Source organism: Pelodiscus sinensis, chromosome 12 (assembly GCF_049634645.1).
Source record: "Pelodiscus sinensis isolate JC-2024 chromosome 12, ASM4963464v1, whole genome shotgun sequence".
NCBI lineage: Eukaryota > Metazoa > Chordata > Testudines > Trionychidae > Pelodiscus > Pelodiscus sinensis.
This window is the reverse complement of record NC_134722.1, coordinates 29932444-29954065: the sequence shown is the minus strand read 5'-3', so window position 1 is coordinate 29954065 and position 21622 is coordinate 29932444. Positions and strand designations below refer to the sequence as shown.

Below are 21622 nucleotides of genomic sequence, written 5' to 3'. Positions count from 1 at the left end.
GGTTTTAATGTCCCTTATTATCTTTGAGACCACTTCAGATTATCTCTCTGTTCTACCAGAAATTTGTACATAATCTCACTATTTTATAGAATCATAGAACTGAACCATCTCTAAGAGTCTAATGGGCTCTTAAAAATCTCCAATGATGGAGATTCCTCTACCTCCCTAGGCAATTTATTCCAGTACTTTACTACTCTGGCAGGAAGTTTTTCCTAATGTCCTAAACCTCCTTTGTTGCAATTCAAATCCATTGCTTTTTGTCCTATAATCATAGTTTAAAGAGAATAATTTTTCTCTCTCCTCCTTGTAACCACATTTTGGATATTTGAAATAGGAATGTAAGCAACTATTCGACTACCGGATAAGCAAATGCTTATTGGGTAGCTGAGTAGTGACTCAGAGAGAGGCAGCAAAGGGGAGGAGTAGGACCCATTGCTGGGGTGAGCTGGCTTAAAAGCCAGTGGCTCTTAATACATTTAAAAAGCAGAAACACAGCAGGGGAGGGGGGAGGACCAGGAGCGAGCCATAACAGCTGATTCCCGGTCCCCTCCCCCCGCTGTGTGTCTTTTAAACGTCTACATTTAAAAGGCAGAGCCGCAGCATGGTTAGCTCCCAGACGGGCAGCTAATCCCGCTGCAGCTCTGCAGTTTCCCCCTTATTGACTAATCAAGTAGTCAGCTCTAGGTTAGCTAATTACCCACAATTTAACATCCCTAATTTGAAAGCTGTTAATATGTACCCTCTTGATCGTCTCTTTTCCAGACAACACAAACCCATTTTTTTTCAATCTTCCCTCCATAGACTGTATTTTCTAGACAAATAATTTTTGCTGTTCTTCTCTGGGTCTTCTCTAATTTATCTGCCTCTTTCCTGAAATTTGGTTCCCAGAACTGGACACAATAGTCCAGTTGAAGCCTAAATAGCACAGGGTGGAGTAGAAGAATTATTTCTCATGCCTGAACATAGAGCCCAGAATGGTGTGTGTTTGTTACACTGTTGACTCATATTTAGCTTGTTGTCCATTATGACCCCTAGATCCCTTTCTGCAGTACTCCTTTCTAAATAGTCACTTCCCATTTTGTATATATGAGATTGATTTTCCTTCCTAAGTGGAGTATTTTGCATTTGTCCTTTTTGAATTTCATCCCATTTATCTTAGTCCATTTCTCCAGTTTGTGCAGATCATTTTTAATTATAACTCTGTCCTCTAAAGCACTTGCAACCCCCAAACTTTATAAATATACTCTCTTTGCTATTATCTAAATCATTCAGGTTGGTTTGACATTTGTTCTTTAAAAATCCATATTGATTGTTTATTGTCACATTACAATCTAGATGTGGATTCTGTAATTATTTGTTGTATTAACTTTCATAGTACAGAAATTAAGCTGACTGGTGTAGTTTCTTGGGTTGTCCTTATTTCCTTTTTAATAGACTGGCACTAAACTTTCCCTTTTCCAGTCTTGTGGAATTTCTCCTGTCTTCCTGACTTTTTAAAGATAATAGCTAATGGCTCAGATATCTCCTCCTTGAGGATTGTAAGAGGCATTTCAGTACGCCCTGGAAATTTGAAGGCATCTAACTTTTCTAAGTAGTTTTTAGGTTGTTCTTTTCCTATTTTAACTTCTGAACCTAGGGCCAGATTAAGGAGGGGGGCTAGCCAGGCAGCTGCCCGTGGCGCCAACTTATGGGGGGCACCTGATGGCAGCTGTAAGGGGTGCCGTGTGCTCGGCCATGTGGCGCCCATTAGAGCTGCTATTAGGCGCCGCGTGCCCGGGGCCGGGGGCTGCACAGCACCCCTTAAAGCTACCATCAGGCACCGTGCGCCCGATTGCAGCTGTAAGGTGTGCAGTGCGCCGGGAAGCGGGGCCACGTATGCGCCATGTTCCTGGGGGCGGAGCCGCAATGCATCGCGCACCTGCTGCCCAGGGTGCAGGAATGGCTTGGGCTGGCCCTGTCTGAGCCCATCTCATTTTCACTGGCATTTACATGTTAGGTGTCCAATCACCACCAACCTTCTTGGTGAAAACTGAAACAAAGATGTCATTAAACATCTCTGCCATTACCATGTTTTCTCTTATTGTTTTTCCCTCTTCATCGAGTAACGGGCCTACCTTGTCCTTGGTTTTCCTCTTTCTTCTTATACATTTGTAGAATGTTTCCCTTTTATTCTTTATGTCTCTAGCTAATTTTATCTCTTTTTGTGCATTGGTCTTTCTGATATTTCCCCTATATACTGATGTTCGTTGTTTGAATTCATCCTTTGTAACTTGATCTAGTTTCTACTTTTTGTATGACTCTTTTTTGATTTTTAGTTTATTGAAGATCTGGTTAAGCCAGCATGGTCTCTTGCCATACTTCCTATATTTTGTACGCAGTGGAATAGTTTGCTCTTGAGCCCTTAATAATGTCTCTTTGAAAAACTGCCAACTATCTTCAATTGTTTTTCCTCTTAGACCTGGTTCCCATGGGATCTTACCTACCAATCAGAAGATGTCTTATGTCATAAGACATCGGGGTTTATGAAACTAGGCGTTTGCTAAAGTAGCACTGGAGGCATTGTGTTTCTTTGCATCTGTGGTGGAATGCACTGATCATGTAACCTGAAAGATGACATGGATTTCTCTTCATGTAGATTGGATTAAAAGACTTTCATATTTGGTACAGTACAATGGGATACTTTTTGGTTCTGATACACTTTTACAGGAGTTTGGTTTTATTTTTAATTAATTTGGGGACATATATAACATCAAGGTAAGTAGGTATCACCTAAATAAAATTTTTATAATTTGTGCATAACACACAATTGTATTTGACCCTGTCCAGCTCAGCTGAGTAGAATACCAGAGTAGAAGTAGCCGGAGTGTTGCAGTGTAGGAGTCAGCTGCAGCGATTGAAAAGAATAGTGTGGAAAAAAGAAGTGGACAGATGGTAGATCATTTATTGATTCAAATGTAGCAATTGGCAGAATTATTCAGGGGCTACTAGTACAGGAATGGTATAGATATTACAACTCATGGGCATGTGTCATCACTGTATTACTTCAGTTTTATAGTGGTCTGACACCGTTAAATAGAAAAAATGCCATCGTGGACTGGGCCCATGACTAAAATACATAGTGAGAATTGCGCAGTGTGGGGAAGCTAGTATAACAATTGTACCATGTTTGCCTTTGACTAATGTTATTGGTTTATCAGTTTAATACAAATGAAGTTTGTATGTTAGGCATGTTAGCAAGTAGTCAACTAATTGACTACCCAATAAGCATAAGCATATCAGGTAGTTGAGTGAAGTATCTACTACTCACTTCCCTCTATGAATGTGTGTGGGGGGGAGGAGAAGCTGGCTTAAAAGCCAGTTGTCCCCAGCACCATCTCTGCGGTGCCTCGCTCCCCCTCCCCACCCACTGCCTCTATCACAAGCAGCGGGGGTGATAGGCGTGGTTGCTACTAGGCAGCCGCTGTCCGCTGTGTTCCCAGTATGGAGCTGGGTCTTTCCTCCCCCTCCAAACACACACACGCCCACACACCCCTGCAGATAGGGGCTGCTGCTGGAGCAACTCCTGTTCACAGCAGCCCAGACTGGCTGTGCGCAGGGGTAGCCCTGACAGCAGCCCCTGGCGCCACAAACAAGGGTTGGTGCTGGAGCGCAGCCTCTGTTTGCAGCAGCTGCTCCAGCAGCAGCCCCTATCCGCAGCCAGCCCTGGCTGCTACAAACAGAGGCTGCTCTGGCAGCAGTCCACCGTAGCCCCTTTTCATTGTGGCCAGGGCTGACCATTGCGAACAGGGGATTGTGTAGTTGATATAAATTGTATCAACTACACAATTCGCCAAGTAACCGCAATTTAACATCATTAGTTTGTGTGTGTGTTAATGTGTGCCAGTTTTACATTTCTGTACATTCATGGACATAATTGGAGTATTCCTGATTTACATTGATGTAAGAGGAGACTCAGGCTCATAACTTAAGAAGAAAATTTGATTGAACTGTGCAGAATAAGGAATTTTCTAGAGTGAGTCTGGGAGACATTAATTCTAGGTACACTGTAATGCAGTGCAGCAATACACCGTTATCCTAAACTTCATGTGGTTATGTGCAAAATGTTGAGATCTGAGATAAAATTACATAGCAAGTAAATTGAGGACGCACAACTTTGAACTTACAGATTGAGTTTTCCTTGTATGATTAAAGGTACCGTGGTAAAGAGAGTAGCTTGTAAGACACATCTTAAATGTGATTTTAACTTACTTCTCTGTAGTGAAGTATGTTCATTAAACATAGTACTTGCCTCTGAAAAGTATAAATTCTTGAGTAATGTTCAGAAGTCAATCCTCAGTTCCCTACAACAGGAAATCCCCCAGCAGTTTACGCAGTATCATTCTCATCCCCCTGGGATCCTGCTTCTTCTAATGGTCATTTTAATTTTATAGTCTACTGACATGTACTGTACATAGTATATAATATGAACTTCCATGCTACCAAATAAATAATTTGGAAACTAATTCCCCTGCATATTTTGAGCTCGAGTGTCTCATGGGATAATGAAAAGAGTTTAAAGTGTGTTCTATGTTTGGGCTAATTGAGTCTGAAAAAGAAAAGCTTTTTAGGAGTACAGATACATGTAATGAGTACAACAAAAGTACTGTTAGAAAGTTTATTACCAAAGATCAATAGAATGCTTCCTCTTAGTGAAATTTAAAAAGAGGTTCTGAGACTTTAATATCCTCATATCTTTACTGCTTTCCAAAATCAACTTCACCAGCAGGGTTCCATTAGGAATCCAAGCATATCCACAATTTGTTTTTGTCAGCCTGTTGTATAAGGCTGTATTTCAATATAGAGGAAAAATAAGTGAGATATAATTAATTTTAATCAATGGGTCAAAGCCAAACATATGCTTCAAAAGCACATGCATTTTGTTGCATTTCTTTAAACTCTATCTAGAAATATAAAGCTTCACGGGTTATCATTTTTCATTAAAGGGATGTTTTTAAACACTTTGGACAGCTGTCATATCCCTTGAAAACTTGTAATAGTAAAATTGTCACAGGAATAAAGCATGAGAACAAGATTTTATTAACCAATCTTCAGCTCATAAAAAAAATCAGTATTGTGCCATTCTAGATCATAACAATATATTTCAAAGCACAATCATATTTCATCTTCAAGATAAAGAACAAAAGAATATGAGTTGCAGATGCCACCCTAAAATATTAAACTTTGTAAAATGTGTGTAGCTGTATATGTATCTATGTAGTCGAGTCTGTGGGATTTCATAGGCTGGGAGTGATGGAAGAATTTGGCACTGCATCAGTATAGCCAACAATAAAGATACATGTGGTTGCATTTTCTTACCATATATGAGTGTAGATTATCTATGTAAGTTTATTGGATAGTGTAGAAAGATTAAAGGCCTCATAATGTAGCAGAGTTGTCAAAGGGAGAGCTCTGCTCTACCTGGATAAATAGTATAAATAGTATTCTTTCTGATATGTGACCAGATTATTTTCCAGTTGATTTCCAGCTATGGCCCCAAGTGTCCCACAGATCAAAAAAAGATAAGGGTCAGTTACAAGGTTGAGCTCATTCTATGTTGCTATAGTAACTGACCTCAAGCAACCCTCAGTGGACTACACCCAGTTCCCCAGGTGATATTTCGCTGTCCATGCCATCAATCCCAAGCCTTTCAAAACCCAGACTTCTTAATTGTCAGGGTACTGTTTTGAAGAGTGTCTTTGTCCCAGTGGTGCCAAGTTAAGGCTAGCAGAGCTCATTTGTGTCTCCCGAAGGCACTTGGGAAAAAAGACAAGGGTCCCATCTCTTCAGAAAGATACTGGGAAGCATTCTCCAGGGGGTTAAAGAAGGGTGCAACTATATCCTCCTGGATTAATTAGAAAATATAAATAAGAAATATAGCCCAGATGTTTTGTACAGTCAGAAGCTTTTGTAACGAATGGTGGTGAGGTAACATCATCCCACGTCTGACATTGTAGTAACAATCACATTTGAACATTTGTTGGTCCACTGTTTCCTGCTTGTGATACTGTTTTACTTGTAGTCTATATGCTTTGCTCAGATCTGCATTCATCTTTGATGCATGTAATGACAAATCAATAGTAAAACAGTGCCATCCATCTACAATGAAATAGTTTCCTCACACTGCTTCTATATTCTTTGTTGGCTAATGGGCTTTCTTTATTATCAGATCTTGTTTCATTTACCTGTTTTTCTAGTTTGTTTGGTCACCTACTAAATAACATCATGGGAGTAAATTACTTGGATTGTTTAATTTCCACCTAACGCACAATTGGAAGCAATGGCATAAACAACACTTTCCTCCATTTCTCAGTTTATTTCCATGTGTTTATTCTAACATTTATTTATTTTTACTATTACTAAAGCACCTCTTTCATGGCCTTACTGAATTTCATCAGATTTATGACACAGTACAGTGATGTTTTGTTATGCCTCATTTCGTATATCAAAATTCATTAGAAGCGTAGTAACTCCAGGATGTGGGCTCCTCACTGTAGCCTCCCCTTAACTTTAATTTGCTGCAGTGAAGCAGATATAACAGTGTGTTTTAGAAGAGCAGCAGTGTGGTATTTACATGTTAGTATCAAGAATGAGTGTCAAATTGTCTTAAATTTCTTAACAATTTGGTCTGGGACTATTTTATTTTCTTCCATAAGGGAGACTTTTCTTTTATTAAATCAAATTGCAGAAAGAAGTTTTAAGTAACAGTAAAGAGGGTGCCTCTTTATTGTTCAAATCTCTCATTTGTTATTGGTTTGATAACATGTCATTGCATGACAGTGTTAATGCACTGTTGTATTTTGCCATTAATATAGTTATAATTAGAAATGCAGCTGATACAGTACATGGGTTTAATACGGCATTATTAATTATACTGCATCCTCGCCAGGAGGCTGCTATTGTCATTTCTCTTAGAAGCTTAGAGACTCATTGTAATATGTATTAGATGCACGTTGCTGCAACAGAAATAGCTTTATGGAGAAGCATATTCCCACTATAAAATGGGCAGAATGACAGTGTAAGTGCTATTAAGTGTCCTATCAGCATATTTAGAACTCTCACGTAAATGCGCTTGAACTTAAGAACAATAAACTGTGTGCTTCACTACTGCAGTTCAACTGGGTCAGTGCAACCCCTTAATCCTTACTAACAGACAGTAAACTATGTATCTAAAAAATTATACAAATGCCTGCCTTTGACATCAGTGGGCACCACCCAGGTTTCACCTTCAGGATTCAGATAATCAGCTCTCATTCCTACTGGCTTCTCTCAAGACCAGTATGGAAATAAGTATGTATCTGCCAGGGATCAAATGCTTTTGGAGACAAAAGTAGGTACTGAGAACATTACAGGATACTATCATCTCCCCATGATACTTTTACACAAAGCACTCTGTTCCTCTTTTGGCCTGACATAGTTTCAGCCTGACAGAATCCAGCAGGCCTGCTTATTTTAAACAAGAGCACATCCTTTTTTTTTTTTTTTTTTTTTGAGAAATAAAGTGTAAAATTAATGATTATTATTCTAAACTTTCAGGGGGGAGGAGGGAAAAGAAACCTAAGAATCTTGTTTTCAATGTGTTGCCTGTTTGGTCTTGAAATCAGTAGATCCACACACAGATACACCTAGGAAGAAATGAGAAAAGAACTAGCACAGCAAGCTGTAAAAATCTGCATTTCATTTTACAAATGAAAATGGCTGCGTAATTCACTTGAATTATGTGGGACTCTCTTATGGATGCCTGTCATGTTAAAAACATAGAATGAAAAAGAGGGAATTAATTGATGGTATGTTTTCTTTTACTAAAGCCCAACAGCACATGCTTGAATAGTGTGTTGGCTGTCAGACACTGCGTTGTCACCACGAAGCTGTCTTACATGTGCTGGTGTGATCTTATATAATTCAAGAAAGTTATTCTCCAAAGATCCACTTCTATCTCCCTGCACGCTCTGTGTTTCTGTGTAAAATTCCATTATTAAAGTGCTATAGAGAAAGAGTGATTGTAACAACAGTTCTCTGTGTATCTGTGGGCATTTTTATAGTTTGGATACACATGCATGAATAGAAGAAAAACATTTGTTGCACTAACCAGGGTATTTTCCCTCCTTTTCTCCCCTTTTTTTCTTGGATGGTTTTATAGACACAAGAAATGCATAATGGACTCCTATGGGACTGGAATAAAAACCCCACTGGTGAGGAGAAGGCCTTATAATTCAGAAGTGGATTTGCAAATCAAAGGTCTTGCCTCGAGTGGGATAAATTTCCAGATCTGCAGGAACCTATTATGTATTATTATTTTTCATTCCAGTTTTAGTTTGTTATGGGTTTAACTACATAAAATACTGCAGAGATCAGCCAAGAAAATATGCAATCAGTGTTACCTAATTAAACATGTTAAAGACCCAGAGAATATAATTTCAGTCTTGTGTTGAATATTACATATATTTTATATTTTTAATTTTGCTGAAATTATAGGTATTTAGCCACAAAGGAAACATTTTTCCTAATCAGTGCTCACTCAGGACCATATGCTGTATATGAATTACAGGTGAATGGGCTTCTAAATAATACAGTATATGGAAGTTGGAAAATGAATGTCAAACATGATTTCTTTTATTCACTATTTGAAGAAATTCTTTCTATTACCATAGTGCCAGCTTTGTACTTTACATGATTATTATACTGCATTGTTATTGTTCACAGCTATTTAGTTAAGGGTTCTACAGCATCTCCATTGCAAACCCTTCTTCCTGCCTTCTGCCCTCCCCCCTTCAGGGTTTATTACTAAACTATGCAAATTTGCACTGGATTGAAACTTGGCACACAACAGTCTCTTCTAGAAAGTCAGATTGGATAATACAGAAGATTGGGGAGGAAAGGTGGGTTTAAAAACAATTGCAACTTAAAGGCTAAATATCTGTCCATCTTTGGTGGCTGTCCAGATCAGAAATTTAAACATTTTCAAATTAGAATCCTTGTGTTCTGACAAATATTTCACGTCTCGGCTTTGTCAATCTAGGGACTGTCTGGAGTAGTCACAATGGAGAGTTGAAGACCTGGGCCTCTTGTGTTCACACCTGTGTTTTCTCTCCTCTCCTCTGAGTCTTCCTTTTCTATTTTTATTCCTTCCCACCTCATCTGTCTCCCCTCCCCCTTCTCCCCTCTTCTTTTTCCGTGAAACATTACAAAGAAAAGGGATAGCATTTGTGCCTCCAGTCTAAACTGAATATGCATACTGTGGGGCCTTTATTGCATATTCTGTAGTCATTTTATGAATAGAGGACCACAGTGCAGATCAGGGTAGAGAAACGTGCCCTACATGTTAGAGGTGTCTGGCACCAGTCGTAAGCATCCCCTCAGTAGGAGGAGCTATCTATTCGTGCTTCACTGATGCTGCCTCTTCTCCTTCACGCATTTCTTATCATCAGCATTCTGCTCTCTGCTCTGTATGAGTTACAGGCAGTATGGGGAGCAGAGCACCAATTATAAGTGCTTTGGGAGCTTACCAGTTTTTGTAACAGCATAGACAGCTCCTAACGCTGACCCAGGCAATAGCTCTAAGGGATGACTTATAAGTTTTGTTTTTTATTATAAATAGCTTTTTGGTGAGGTTATGGCCCTTTAAGACGTATGTACTCTGGGAATTCTTTCCAGCTGCATGCCACCAACCCTCCCCTGCTGGTCCTGTTTTCAGCAAAAAGCCAGGTTCTAATATGTAGGCTATGAGTGTGTCTGAGCTATTACAAGTGCATAATGGCTGCTCCATTTGCCTTCACTGTTACCATACTACTATTATTTAACTTGTTACTTAGTAAGGGCATTGAGATTCTTTAAGTTTCAAAGGCCTTGTGGAAAACAGTAATTTTCCTCTGTTCAGCCATTTTAAGGTTTTAAAAAGGTAATATAAAAGCAATTATAAACAGAGATTTTCACTGTTCTTTCTCAAATTATTTGAAGGATTCAAATACTTTTAACCGGCAGTTAATTCATAATAAACTATCATCACTTACTGCTATTTTAGAACTAAATGTAGATTAGATGAGATGAGATTTTGAGATGAAGACATAAAGTAGTGAATATCTCATAGGCCAGAACTTGATTTTTTAAAATATATTTGCATGAGAATTTCACATATAATGTGCTAACAGGAGTGAAGACAAATTTTCATTTGGTATTCACCTGTAAAAATTGTGGACATATTTGCTGACATACACAAATCATGTACTTTATACACAGTCTTCTCTGCCCTTTCCTCCCTCCTATCCCCCAACACCAAAATACAGGTTATTTCATTTATATGAGTCTTTTGAAAATTTGTTGCAATATCTCACAATATATCCTAACTGCACAAAACACCAAAAATGACAATTTAATGTATTAGGTTAATATGCCAGTAAAAATAATAATGAAACTGAATATTTATCTATTAATAAACCAGCATTTATGGGGATTTTAAATAGGCACTGTGTATTCAGAGCATCTCTATGAAAGATCTTTTCAAAACAAATATATATGAAAGGGAAATTCAATTAAAAAATGTCATTTAAATATTATCAGTGGTCTCAGTTGAGCCTAAAAGAAGGCACTACTTATAAAATGAAAGCTGAATTATCCCTGCATTTCTGCTATTCCCTGATATTTCCCTCTTCTCCTTTTCCTATATACTTGCAGTGTCATCTGAGATGAAGATGGGATTTCAGTCTGTTTTTGGACATGTTGCTTGAATTCACACTGTTAAATTTGTTTTAAATGCTGTTTGAGTGTTTAATAATAGATACCCAGAGCAACGATGTTCTGCCTTTGTGGTAAGATGCTAGGTGCAAAGGTACAATATTGTCACAAGCCTGTGTATGTTACTGATGTTTTGATCACAGCATCACTTTCATCACAGCTGAAAATAAATGTCCCTAAATTTGACTTGCGGCTGTACACCTGAATACATTGTACAAGTGACTGTGTGTGCTTTTGTAATGGAGACACAGAAATTGTAATGTCTTTGGGTCCTTGAAACTGTGCAATCCAGCACTACCATTTCTAGCAGACTGCTGCATTTCAGACACTAATCTGCTGTGTCACTAACAAGTTGTATCATTTGAACCTTGCAGAGGAAGGCATCAATCATGAGTGCAAGCTGTGTAACCAGATGTTTGACTCTCCAGCAAAGCTTCTGTGTCACCTGATTGAGCACAGCTTTGAGGGGATGGGAGGCACATTCAAATGCCCTGTTTGTTTCACAGGTAAGACAGTAAGACCTAGACAAGCCTCAGTGTGCATGGCTTGATCCAGAAATGACACACAGGGGATTTTTAAAATACAGTATTCCATTCCTTGGGAAAAAATACTCTTCTTGAAAACATTTAAAACATCAGGTTAAAACTGGTGCTAGCAATGAAGAATAGCACTCTAATTTTTTGTTGACACCATACAGCAGCATTCCCCAGACCCAAGTTTTGCATTAGCACTAATAATTACAGGCCTTTTAAAATTACATTTCTTGGGTAGAAGATATGATACATTTTTAAATAGTTCTTGTAAGGTAAAGACTTGCTCCTGCACCCCGCCTTCATGGGAGTGCTTTATACATATCTAAATAGCCTGTAGTCAGTTCTCAGTAAAAGCACTCATGTGAGTAATGAGTTGATAAAATCAAACCCCAAAACTGTACATTGTTGACAACTGCTGCATTTATTTTTTTCATTGTAAGACCAGAATCTGCCCTCAGATACATATGCCGTGTTTCTGTTTTATTCTTATATAGAAAACATATTTATCCAAAATCTTGCTGTCTATCCTTTGTAGTTAACCTTAAGCTGTTTCTGCAAAGCAAATTTGGATGATTTTGGTTAAGGAGATGGTTGTAGGATCCATTGTCACCTTCTCTATATGCTTTTAAAAATTGCAATTTATGTCTTGGTTTTGGAAAATATTAAAGTAATGCTTGATGGTTACGTGATGCTTGTCTTTCATTTCCTATGAGCTAAGTAAAAACAAAAGGTTTAAATTGTAAGGGGCATTTAGCACCCACAGTTCCCCTTAACTTCAGTGGCAATCGCAAGTGTTCAAGACTAGAAGATTTATCCAGCATTGCTTGGGTCCTTAATTAATTAATTTTAGAGGTTGGTTTTTTTTTTTCATTTAAATCATTGGTCTTAGGGATGAGGGGTTCTGTATGCAGTCTGCAGCAAGGAAAGAGGACAACACCAGCCCTCTCTCACCACAGCAGCTGGACCCAGGTAATAATCGCCTCTCTGTGTCAGGGAGTGGGATGCACATCCCCCAGCTGGGCCAGGTCCAGGCTTGTTTGCACCCTGCACTCCCCAGTGAGTGAGGAAGACAGAAAATTGCACTTTCCCTTCACTCCTTGATGAAGGGAAACAGCCGGCAATATTCCCATACAAATCGGGGAGGGGGAGATTGTGCCCCTCACACACTCGGTAAAGGGCGCCTTGGTGGGGGGCGGCTCCCAGCCAGCCCTTTTCACCTGCTTGATGATTGTCTCATTTCTTTATGGTTCTGTGATGAGCAATCCCATTCCAGGCACAGCCCATTTTCCTGGCACAACCAAACCTTTACCTTAAGCTATGATAAGAGAAAGTACATACCAAATTTGGTGGTCCTACTCTTACATTTAGGAGGGATTCTTGAACAGACAAGAGACACACACAGACAGACAAACTCTCAAATATGTAGTAGATGTCTTTGCAACAAACTACTTCTTCAAGTTCATGCTTCCTTTGTAGTCTATCAGAACTGTTGCATTGGTCACTCATCTTCTAGATTAACCTTCTAGATTTCTACTGGTGTCATTTTTCTGCATCTACTATGTATCTGAGAGAGTCTGTCTGTACAAGAATTCCTCCTAAGCGGTAAGAACTAGGACCACCAAATTCGGTATTTAGCTTCCTCTTATCATAACTTAAAAGCAAGATCAGAGTTTGGTCATGCCAGGAAAATGGGATGTACCTGGAATGGGATTGTTCTACTCAAACCATACAGAAAAGAGACAGAATCACTAGGCAGGTGAAGAGAACTGCCACAGCCCTGAGCCTCCCACCTCCCAGGCACCCTATAGGGAGGGCAGAGGGGCTTAAGCTCCCTCCACCTCCCTGGTTCATATGGAAACATTTCTGTGGCTGTTCCCCTTCATCACTGAGCAAGGAGAAAGTGAAGTTTGCTGCATTCCTCACTTTGGCTGGGGAGTGCATGGTGTGGATGAACGTGGATCTGCTCAGCTTGGGGACATGCACCTCTCCCCCTACTGTGCATCCTGGAGCTGCAGCATACACAGAAAGACACTTTTCACCTGGCTCCAAGCTGCTACAGTAAGAGAGGGCTGGGGTACTCCTCTCATCCCCAGCTCCACCCCAGAGCAGTGATTTAAATGAAGCATGCATATTTTCATTTTATTTTCCAAAAATAAAAAATTGAGTTGAGGACCTGAGCAAGCCAGATTAATCTTTTAGTTATAAATAATGCTCATGCACTTCTGATTGCCCCCTACCCCACCCCTGCAAAGGAGGTGACACCCTTTCTTTCTACAGTTGGGTTCATCCAATCATCAATGGAGAGCAGTGACTTTATGGTGGAATACAAAAAATATATATGATATGTAGAGACTATTGCAACTAAGCTAAATGTCATCCTTTAAAACTTAAATTATTAATATTGTCCACTCTTGCAGGATAATTGTACTGAAACAATTGGGCCTTTTAGAATTACAGCCCTAATAAATGTGCAGCAAATTTTAGAGTGAGAGTTACCTAAAGCAAATTTAACCTCTGGTATTATTTCAGTTTTTGTACAGGCAAATAAACTGCAGCAGCATATCTTTGCAGTCCACGGGCAGGAGGATAAAATTTATGACTGTTCCCAGTGCCCACAGAAGTTCTTCTTTCAGACGGAACTTCAGGTATGTTTTTAAAATGAGTAAATACAAACTGACAGCAATTATTTTGTTTTTATGTAACAATCTTGTTATCATTGCACAGCTTTTAGACCATCACTTTAACCAATGCATAACCATTGTTTCCCCTCCTTCTTTGCAATAGTAGCAAACTCTCCTATTCTCTCTTTCTCTCTCCCCCTGGGTGCTATCAGGAGAAAGGGATCTCTGAGCATAGCTGGCATAAAATAAGACAAGACAGATATCATGATTCTTTATGAGTATTTCTCGACAGTAACATTGCTACATACTGACATGTCTACATCAAGCACCATTTAAATAATTTCTTTCTCTATATTAATAATGTAGAAAATGATTAACACACAAAGACTAAATTAGCATTAGACATCCCCCTCTTTCCCCAGTGGTAAGTAAAAAGCAAAGAGATCATACCCATCTAGGTATAAGAGCAAAATGCACATACTACTTGAACATAGAATTTAATCAGACCAGCCATAGCCACAAAGGCATGGTAGTGGGTAGCAGATTGTTAAAAATAGGAACTACAGTCCAATTTCAGTGCTGGCACAAATGAATGCAACTCCATTGATTTCAGCCTTCCGAAAGTACGTGTGTGTGACGGGTCCCCTGTTCCTGTCTACATACATGCAGACAGAATAATGTGTCGCACTTTTTCAAAAGACTGCGCTGATTCAGATTCCCCTGACCCTCCTGCAGGCAGTAGGTCTGTCTCAGATACAGGGATTCTGGGAGCTCCCACAGACTGCACCCCTCCTGCTGCTACTACAGGCACTGGCTGAAGAGATACTGTTTGGCACTTAATATTGGAGAAGTTCTATGGGGCCGTGTTCAGGTTCATAGAAGTGTAGAACTGGAAGGGACCTCCGGAGGTCATGAAGTCCAGTGCTCCCTACTCTGAAGTAGGTGAGGATCAAATAAATCTAGACCATCCCTGACAGGTATTTCTCTGACCTGTTCTTAAAAATTTCCAATGATGGGTATTCCACAGACTCTCTGGGAAGCCCATTCTAAATCCTAACTACCATGTGGTTACAAAGTTTTTCCAGATACTTAACCTAATTCTCTCTTGCAGCAGATTAAGCCCATTACTACTTGTCTTCCCTTCAGAGAACACTGAGAACAATTGATCACCATTCTCCTTATAACAGCCCTTAGCATATTTGAAGACTATTAGCACGTCCCTCCCAGTATTCTTTTCTCAAGACTAAGTATGCCCAGTTTTTTAAATCTTTCCTCATAGATCAGGTTAGTGCTGAATCAATTATGCTTAAAATTAAGTTTTGACGTTCAATGTTAAACCTGCTGAAATGCAGAGAACCTGCCATACTACTGTAATTTTGTGTTAATCTGGCAGTAGAGAAAATGTATGATTAGGGGGCTGGAGCACATGACCGATGAGGAGAGGCTGAAGGATTTGGATTTATTTAGTCTGCAGAAAAGAACAGTGAGGACGGATTTGATAGCAGCCTTCAACTTCCTGAAGGGAGGTTTCAAAGAGGATGGGAAGAGGCTGTTCTCAGTGGTGACAGATGGCAGAACAAGGAGAAATGGTCTCAAGTTATGGTGAGGGAGGTCTAGGTTGGATATTAGGAAAAATGATTTCACTAGGATAGTGGTGAAGCACTGGAATGGGTTACCTAGGTAGCTGATGAAATCTCCATCCCTATAGAGTTTTAAGTCCCATCTTGACAAAGCCTTGGCTGGGATGATTTAATTGGGATTGGTCCTGCTTCGGGCAGCGGGCTAGACTCCATGACCTCCTGAGGTCTCTTCCAGCCCTAGGATTCTGTGATTCTATGAGATGTTCTTAGTTTGGCCTTCCTCATCATACATATTTTACCTGTTTAGCACTTCAGCCAAAACACTGCTACTGTCCCCTGATAGATGTAAGCTTTTTATAGAATGATACTCTATGCCTCATTTAAATCTATTAGCTTTATAAACTATGATTTACTTAAACTTTGGAGGGGTTTTATTTATCTTGCTGAATTCCCAAGCTGCTGCCTCTTGTGTCGTGCTGTCATGCCGTGGAAGGATGGTTGATCTTTTCACTTTGTTGATTTTATTTTTTTTTTCTCCCAGGGAAACCTCTTCTTTCCCTTGTTCTAGCAACCTTATTTGCATAAGTGTACAAAAGTTTTAACTATACCTTGTTAATATTTTAATAAAGTCAGCAGATTTTGGTTTTGTGATTTCTCACTATGTAGGTTTTAAGATGACAATATTGGCTCACAGAGCCAGCTTGGATTTTTCCTCCCCTTTTTCATTTAAAGTGGTTTTTGGTCAAAATGCCAACACAATTAAAATGGGTGCAATGGCTTCCTAGGTCACTACATTAACCTTTTAAATCAGATGGTCATATACAGAGAACCTTGTTAAATTATAGTCCTAACGACAACTGCATTTTGCAATTAACCATTTTAATTACATAGCGTTCAAATTCTGAAGTGTTGTGCATAGCAAAATCTATGCAAATAGCAGCTTTGATAAGATGAATTTGAATCATAATTGTAATTTTCCAGTTTTACACAGGATTTGTATGCATTTTAAAGTTCTGTGTTCATAATAATTATGCAAGTAATTTCAAATGGTTTTGGCTGAATGAAATGTAATATTTACCTGCAGTTTTACTCATGTTTTTAGTGGCAACTCAGAATAGGGTATTTATTTGAAGTAGGAGGTTTTATTAGTTGAAACAACTGCACCAAGCAAGGCACAGAGCATGTGAATAAATTAGTTAGGAGGACTTTTGAACTAGCAACCTTATTTTGGATGATTAACTCATCAGGTGCTTATTTATGGGTTGCCTATTTTAAATTCCTTGGTTGTTTATTTAATTTTTGTCTGCTAGTTGAGTAATGAAGATTTAGTATTATTTAGTGTATCAGTTGTTCAGCTGCTAATAACAGATTAATCTACATAGACCTTTTAGTCTCGTAGCAATGCAATTTCTCCTGTATATTAACATCTCCATTCATCAAACAGTTATGCTTGATGAATCTGACTTTTTAGTTCTAATCTTGCTTTCCCAGTGGTGTAAATTAGGAATAACTCATTTTAAGTCAATATCAGACCTGTTCTATTTTGTTTTATTTATTTGTATTTTTAGTGAAACCACTGATGTGTGTAAAAAAAAAAATCTTAATATTACATTACAAAGAGAAACTTTCCATTGTGTCCCTTTAGCTTTACAGAGGGCAGGAAAAAGGGAGGAGAGTGGGGAGAAGGGCATATATTGGGAGAAAAAACTAATTAATTTTGCAAATGTAATGGCATGCCATAAGTTAACTCTACTCCTGGGTGACTGTTTTTAAGCAGATTCCTTAGGTATAGTATGACATAAAAGGGCATGTATGGACCATATTAGAAAGGAGATTGCCATTTCAAATTGGCATTTAAATTGTTGGGAGGGAAATCAAGTTGCTGCATCAGTAGCAGGACATTTTTCATTACAAAATTTATAGTTCTCTTTTGACACATGAGCTTTGAAGTTGTAGGTAGTCAGATGGCACCACAAAGGCATGATCCTATTCTCAGTTACACTGATGTAATTCCAGAGTAACTTCATTGGCACCAGTGTAACAAAGAACAGAATTTGATCCTGCTGGTTTAATTTGCAGCATTTCCACCATAAAGAGTAAAAAGGGAAACACTGTGAAGATAAATACATTGTGATATAGTATGTAGAGATATCCCACATAAGAGAGGGTAGATACAAAATAATGGAACTTGCCATTCTAAGTGGACAATAATTGTGAAAGAAAATTGCAGATCTGTGGTAATACTGAGTATTTTGCACAAATTAGTGCAATATTATACATTCTGAACATTCAGGATGATAACTAGTCAGGCTTTGCCAGCTATGAAAGTGATGAAAGTTTCTTGCCATGTAAATATTTTTCCATCTAATGACACTTAATAGAAGAAAATGTACACATTCCCTATAGTACTTTGGTTCTATAATACTTCACTCTGCCTTCTAAAATTTATTTAATGAAACAAGTGTAGACCTGTCAAGAGTTAAATGAAATTGAATGTAGCCTTATTCATACTGCAGAGAGACGAAAGAAGCCTTTGTGAAACAGAGGATGATCTGCAGGACCTATATTACAAACTAATTATTAGCTGCTGAGTGTGCCTTTAATGTACTGCCCTGCCGAAGCTGAAATAATGTACGGCACAGCCATACTTTGGAAATGAACTAGTGAAAATACTTTGCCCCCTGAAATGTTAGTCTTCAACTTATACTGAAGTAGGGAATAGATAGAAGACTGACTGAAATCATGACACATGTTGGGTGTTAGTTAAACTTGTGAAATCTAAATTCTTAATTGCTTAATTATATTAAGCAAATTGCGAATGAATAGCAATTTTAGAGGAATCTCAAAGAGGGTTTTCATCTGTGGTCTTTGCTCCACCGTTTTTCTAAACAGCTGTGCCATAATCAATAAAATATTTGTATGAAAAAGAATTAATTCCTGCTGTTTGTTTGTGTGCTGTTAATCATACTGTTTCCCTCTGAATGATTACAATTGATGAAAACTAAAGCAAGGGATATAATAAACAACTCACAAATAATCCAGGTACTGAGAGAACAAGGTACCTGCCAGTGCAGACGTTCAGATACTTACTAGGAAGAAAAGGCTTTTTCCTTTCTGTCCAGATTTGAAGATAAGTCAAACCACTGAATTAAAGACACTTCACTGGAATATTTGGCGTTAATTGTAAGCACCAAGAGTTTCTTTAAATGTCAACACAACAAAAGGAAAGAGGATGCCATGGCTCACTGGCTAGCATCATCATTTGTTTTGTTTCATTTTTTTCCTTCTCAGTGTATACGAAAAGCTGCAGATTTAAGCCATAAACTGGCAAAAATGGCTGCACACAAGCTGTACTCAATGCAGTCACAATGATTTCTCACTAATAATCTCTAAGGGCTTGATCCAGTGCCCATCATAGTCACTGGGAGCCTTTCCATTGACTTCAGTGTGCTTTGGATTAGACTCTAAAACAGCTTCTTTAAAGGAGAAGAATAATGTCTTTGCATGTAGAATGAAGGGTTGTATCATTTTAATGGTTGATATGTCCTCCAAAGAGGGAATCTATCCTGACCCTGTTAATGAATCTGCTGGATCTAATAAATCTCTGATTCCTCTGATGCTAATAGTCTTGGACTTGATTGTGGCTTGGTTCTGACTGGGCCAAAGAGGGGAGTAAGCCCATGCAGTGTAGCCATATCAGATTTCTTTTGATTGTGGCACTGAGTATAGCAGGAGGTCAAGGTGAGGAGTGTAGGGAAGTCATGTGTCTGCCCTAGTCTAGCAGTCAGTGGAGCTGGCTGGCTATTAGTGGGGGACTATGTTCTACCCTGAAAAGAACTGCAGCAAAGTTCCTTCTGCCCTCCAAAGCAAGAGGGTAGGAATTGAGCCTCTCTGAAGCCCAGTTTCTTCCTCTAGGAGCACCACAGCTGCATTCTGCCCTCTTCTTCAGGCTGATCCTGAAAGCTCAACTTCACCCTTAACACTCAGTGCACAAATGTAAGAGTTATAAAATCCAGATTCTGTTCCCTGCTTTATCATTCACTCTGTGTCCTTGGGCTTTTAATGGCTCAGCTTAGGTTCAGAAAATGGGGGTAATAATACTTATCTAACTCCCAGTGCCGGGGTGAGGCTTAAAAGTTTTGTAAAATGCTACAAAAGCCTCTTCCAAACAGCCCTATATACATGCAGACATTTCAGAAATGGTCATTAAAGCTCTTGGTTGCATCAGTGATGTAAACCCAGGCCTAAATAGTCTGAGGCGGTTTCACAAAATACCTGGTTGAAGTATTGTTTGCTAAAAGAAAAGAAAAAGACACCATGCTATATAGAACCTGAGCTATGACTGTGATAAAAAGTAGCATTTTCCTTTGTGAGCCTCATGGTGTATTTTTGGTTTGTGTTTGGCTTAAATATTCAATCCCCGGAGACTCTTTCTGGAAGCAACTTTTAATAAATGATTTCTAAATTTGATAGAAGGCATTAATTAATTTAGTACATAATTTTGCCTTTTTTCAAGGTGTGTGTTTCTTTAAATGAGAAGTTCTGTCTTTTTCTTTCAACTATTGGTGGGCTCTCTAGGACCTATCAATTCAGACATTTTTCCTCCTATAAGCACATCAGAAAAATGAACCAGACAGAACTCATGCAAACTTGGTTAGTGTTAAAAGTTGATTAGAGATTGTGCTTGGAGCATTTTTAATGTTTAATCATTATTAGTTATAAAACTAATAAATTACAAAAACAAAACCCATTCCAGACATATCACTGGATTTCAGTCAGATAATTATTACTAACAATAATTAAAAATTAAAAATGCTTTAGGCACATACCTATCATACTTTATCTGACTGCACATCCTTTAACTATTACAAAAAAAAAGTTATGCTTGTGGTATACTGTCAAGATAGGAATGAAGCAGTTGTTGGCTTTTCAGAATGTAGGTATATGCTCAGTTGAGATGGGACAGGTCATTAACTCCAAATTCTTATTTTGGTGCTGGTGAAGCCCATCACGAATTACCAAATTTAAGAAATATGGGCATGAGCTATTCAGGAGAGTATTTATTGGCTCTGTACCAACTACTTTTATATTAGCAGTCCCCTGACATCTAGAGCAGAGGTTCTCAAATTTTAACAACTGGAGGGTGTCCCCCCCCATTTTTATATAAAATTTTTCAGGGATCTCCTGCCCCAACTTTTCACTGAGGCCTCATCCCTGCCTTCCCTTCTTGGATGTCCCATTCCCACTTGCTCCAGCCACCTTCCCTCTGTCTCTCACTCCCCCCAACCCTTATTCACTTTCACTGGCTGGTGCAAGGGTTGAGATGTGGGAGAGGGACGAGGAATTTGGCTGAGGGTACGGGTTCTGGGGTGGCATCAGGATGAGGAGTTTGGGCTTCAGGAGGGGGGTCCGGGCTTGGAGCAGAGGGGTTGGGAAGGTCTGGGATACTGTAGGGTCCGGGAAGGAGTTTTGACTTTGGGAAGGGGACTCTGGGCTTGGGTTGCAGGAGGGAGGGAGGATGAGGGCTCCAGCTGTGGGGTGGAGGCTCTGGGGAGTGGCCAAGATGAAGGGTTTCAGGTGCAGAGGGTGTTCTGGGTGTCCGCTCTCAGATCCCCATGACTCCTAGATGTATGGGTAGCCAGTAGGTGTTGTACACTTCCCTCACACCAACAGGCTCCACCTCTGCAGCTCCCATTGCTCATGGAGCCAGTGCTCAGGCAGGAGCAGCACACAGATCCTACCTGGCCACCCATGTGCCCACTTCTGAGAGCCGTGCTCTCAGTTCTCCTCAAATCTGTTTCTTTAGTCTCTGTTCCTTTGGTCTCACTCAGTCAAGTGAATTGGTAATCAAGTGGGCATCATGGGTTGCCACTGAAATTCCAAGGATAGGGGATGGAGAGTCCAGGGTTTGGTCTCGGAGATGGCAGCTTTGATTTCTTTTATCACTTGAATGTTAGCATCATAGGAAAATGAATGTCCAAAGCAAGTGAATAATTAAATGGATCCCTAATGACCACTCTGGCAACAGTGGGGGGTCAGTGGCAAGAAGTCCTAAAACAAAAAGATCATGTACTGCCGGTTCACATTCTCGCCCCATTCTAGCTGTGAATCAAGAAGGTTG

General features: G+C 39.3%; 1 protein-coding gene across 7 annotated transcripts in view; it reads left to right on the top strand.

Moving 5' to 3' along the window:
* The window catches only part of ZNF423 (zinc finger protein 423), a 375707-nt gene that overhangs the window by 335223 nt on the left and 18862 nt on the right, over nt 1-21622 (top strand). For 6 of the 7 annotated variants that reach the window (XM_075940233.1, XM_075940232.1, XM_075940234.1 and 3 more), the window contains 2 exons: nt 11142-11273; nt 13830-13945. The exons of the other annotated variant lie outside the window; for it this stretch is intronic. In XM_075940233.1, coding sequence (XP_075796348.1) covers nt 11142-11273; nt 13830-13945 — 248 coding nt within the window. The remainder of the gene's footprint in view (nt 1-11141; nt 11274-13829; nt 13946-21622) is intronic. 7 annotated transcript variants of the gene reach the window in all.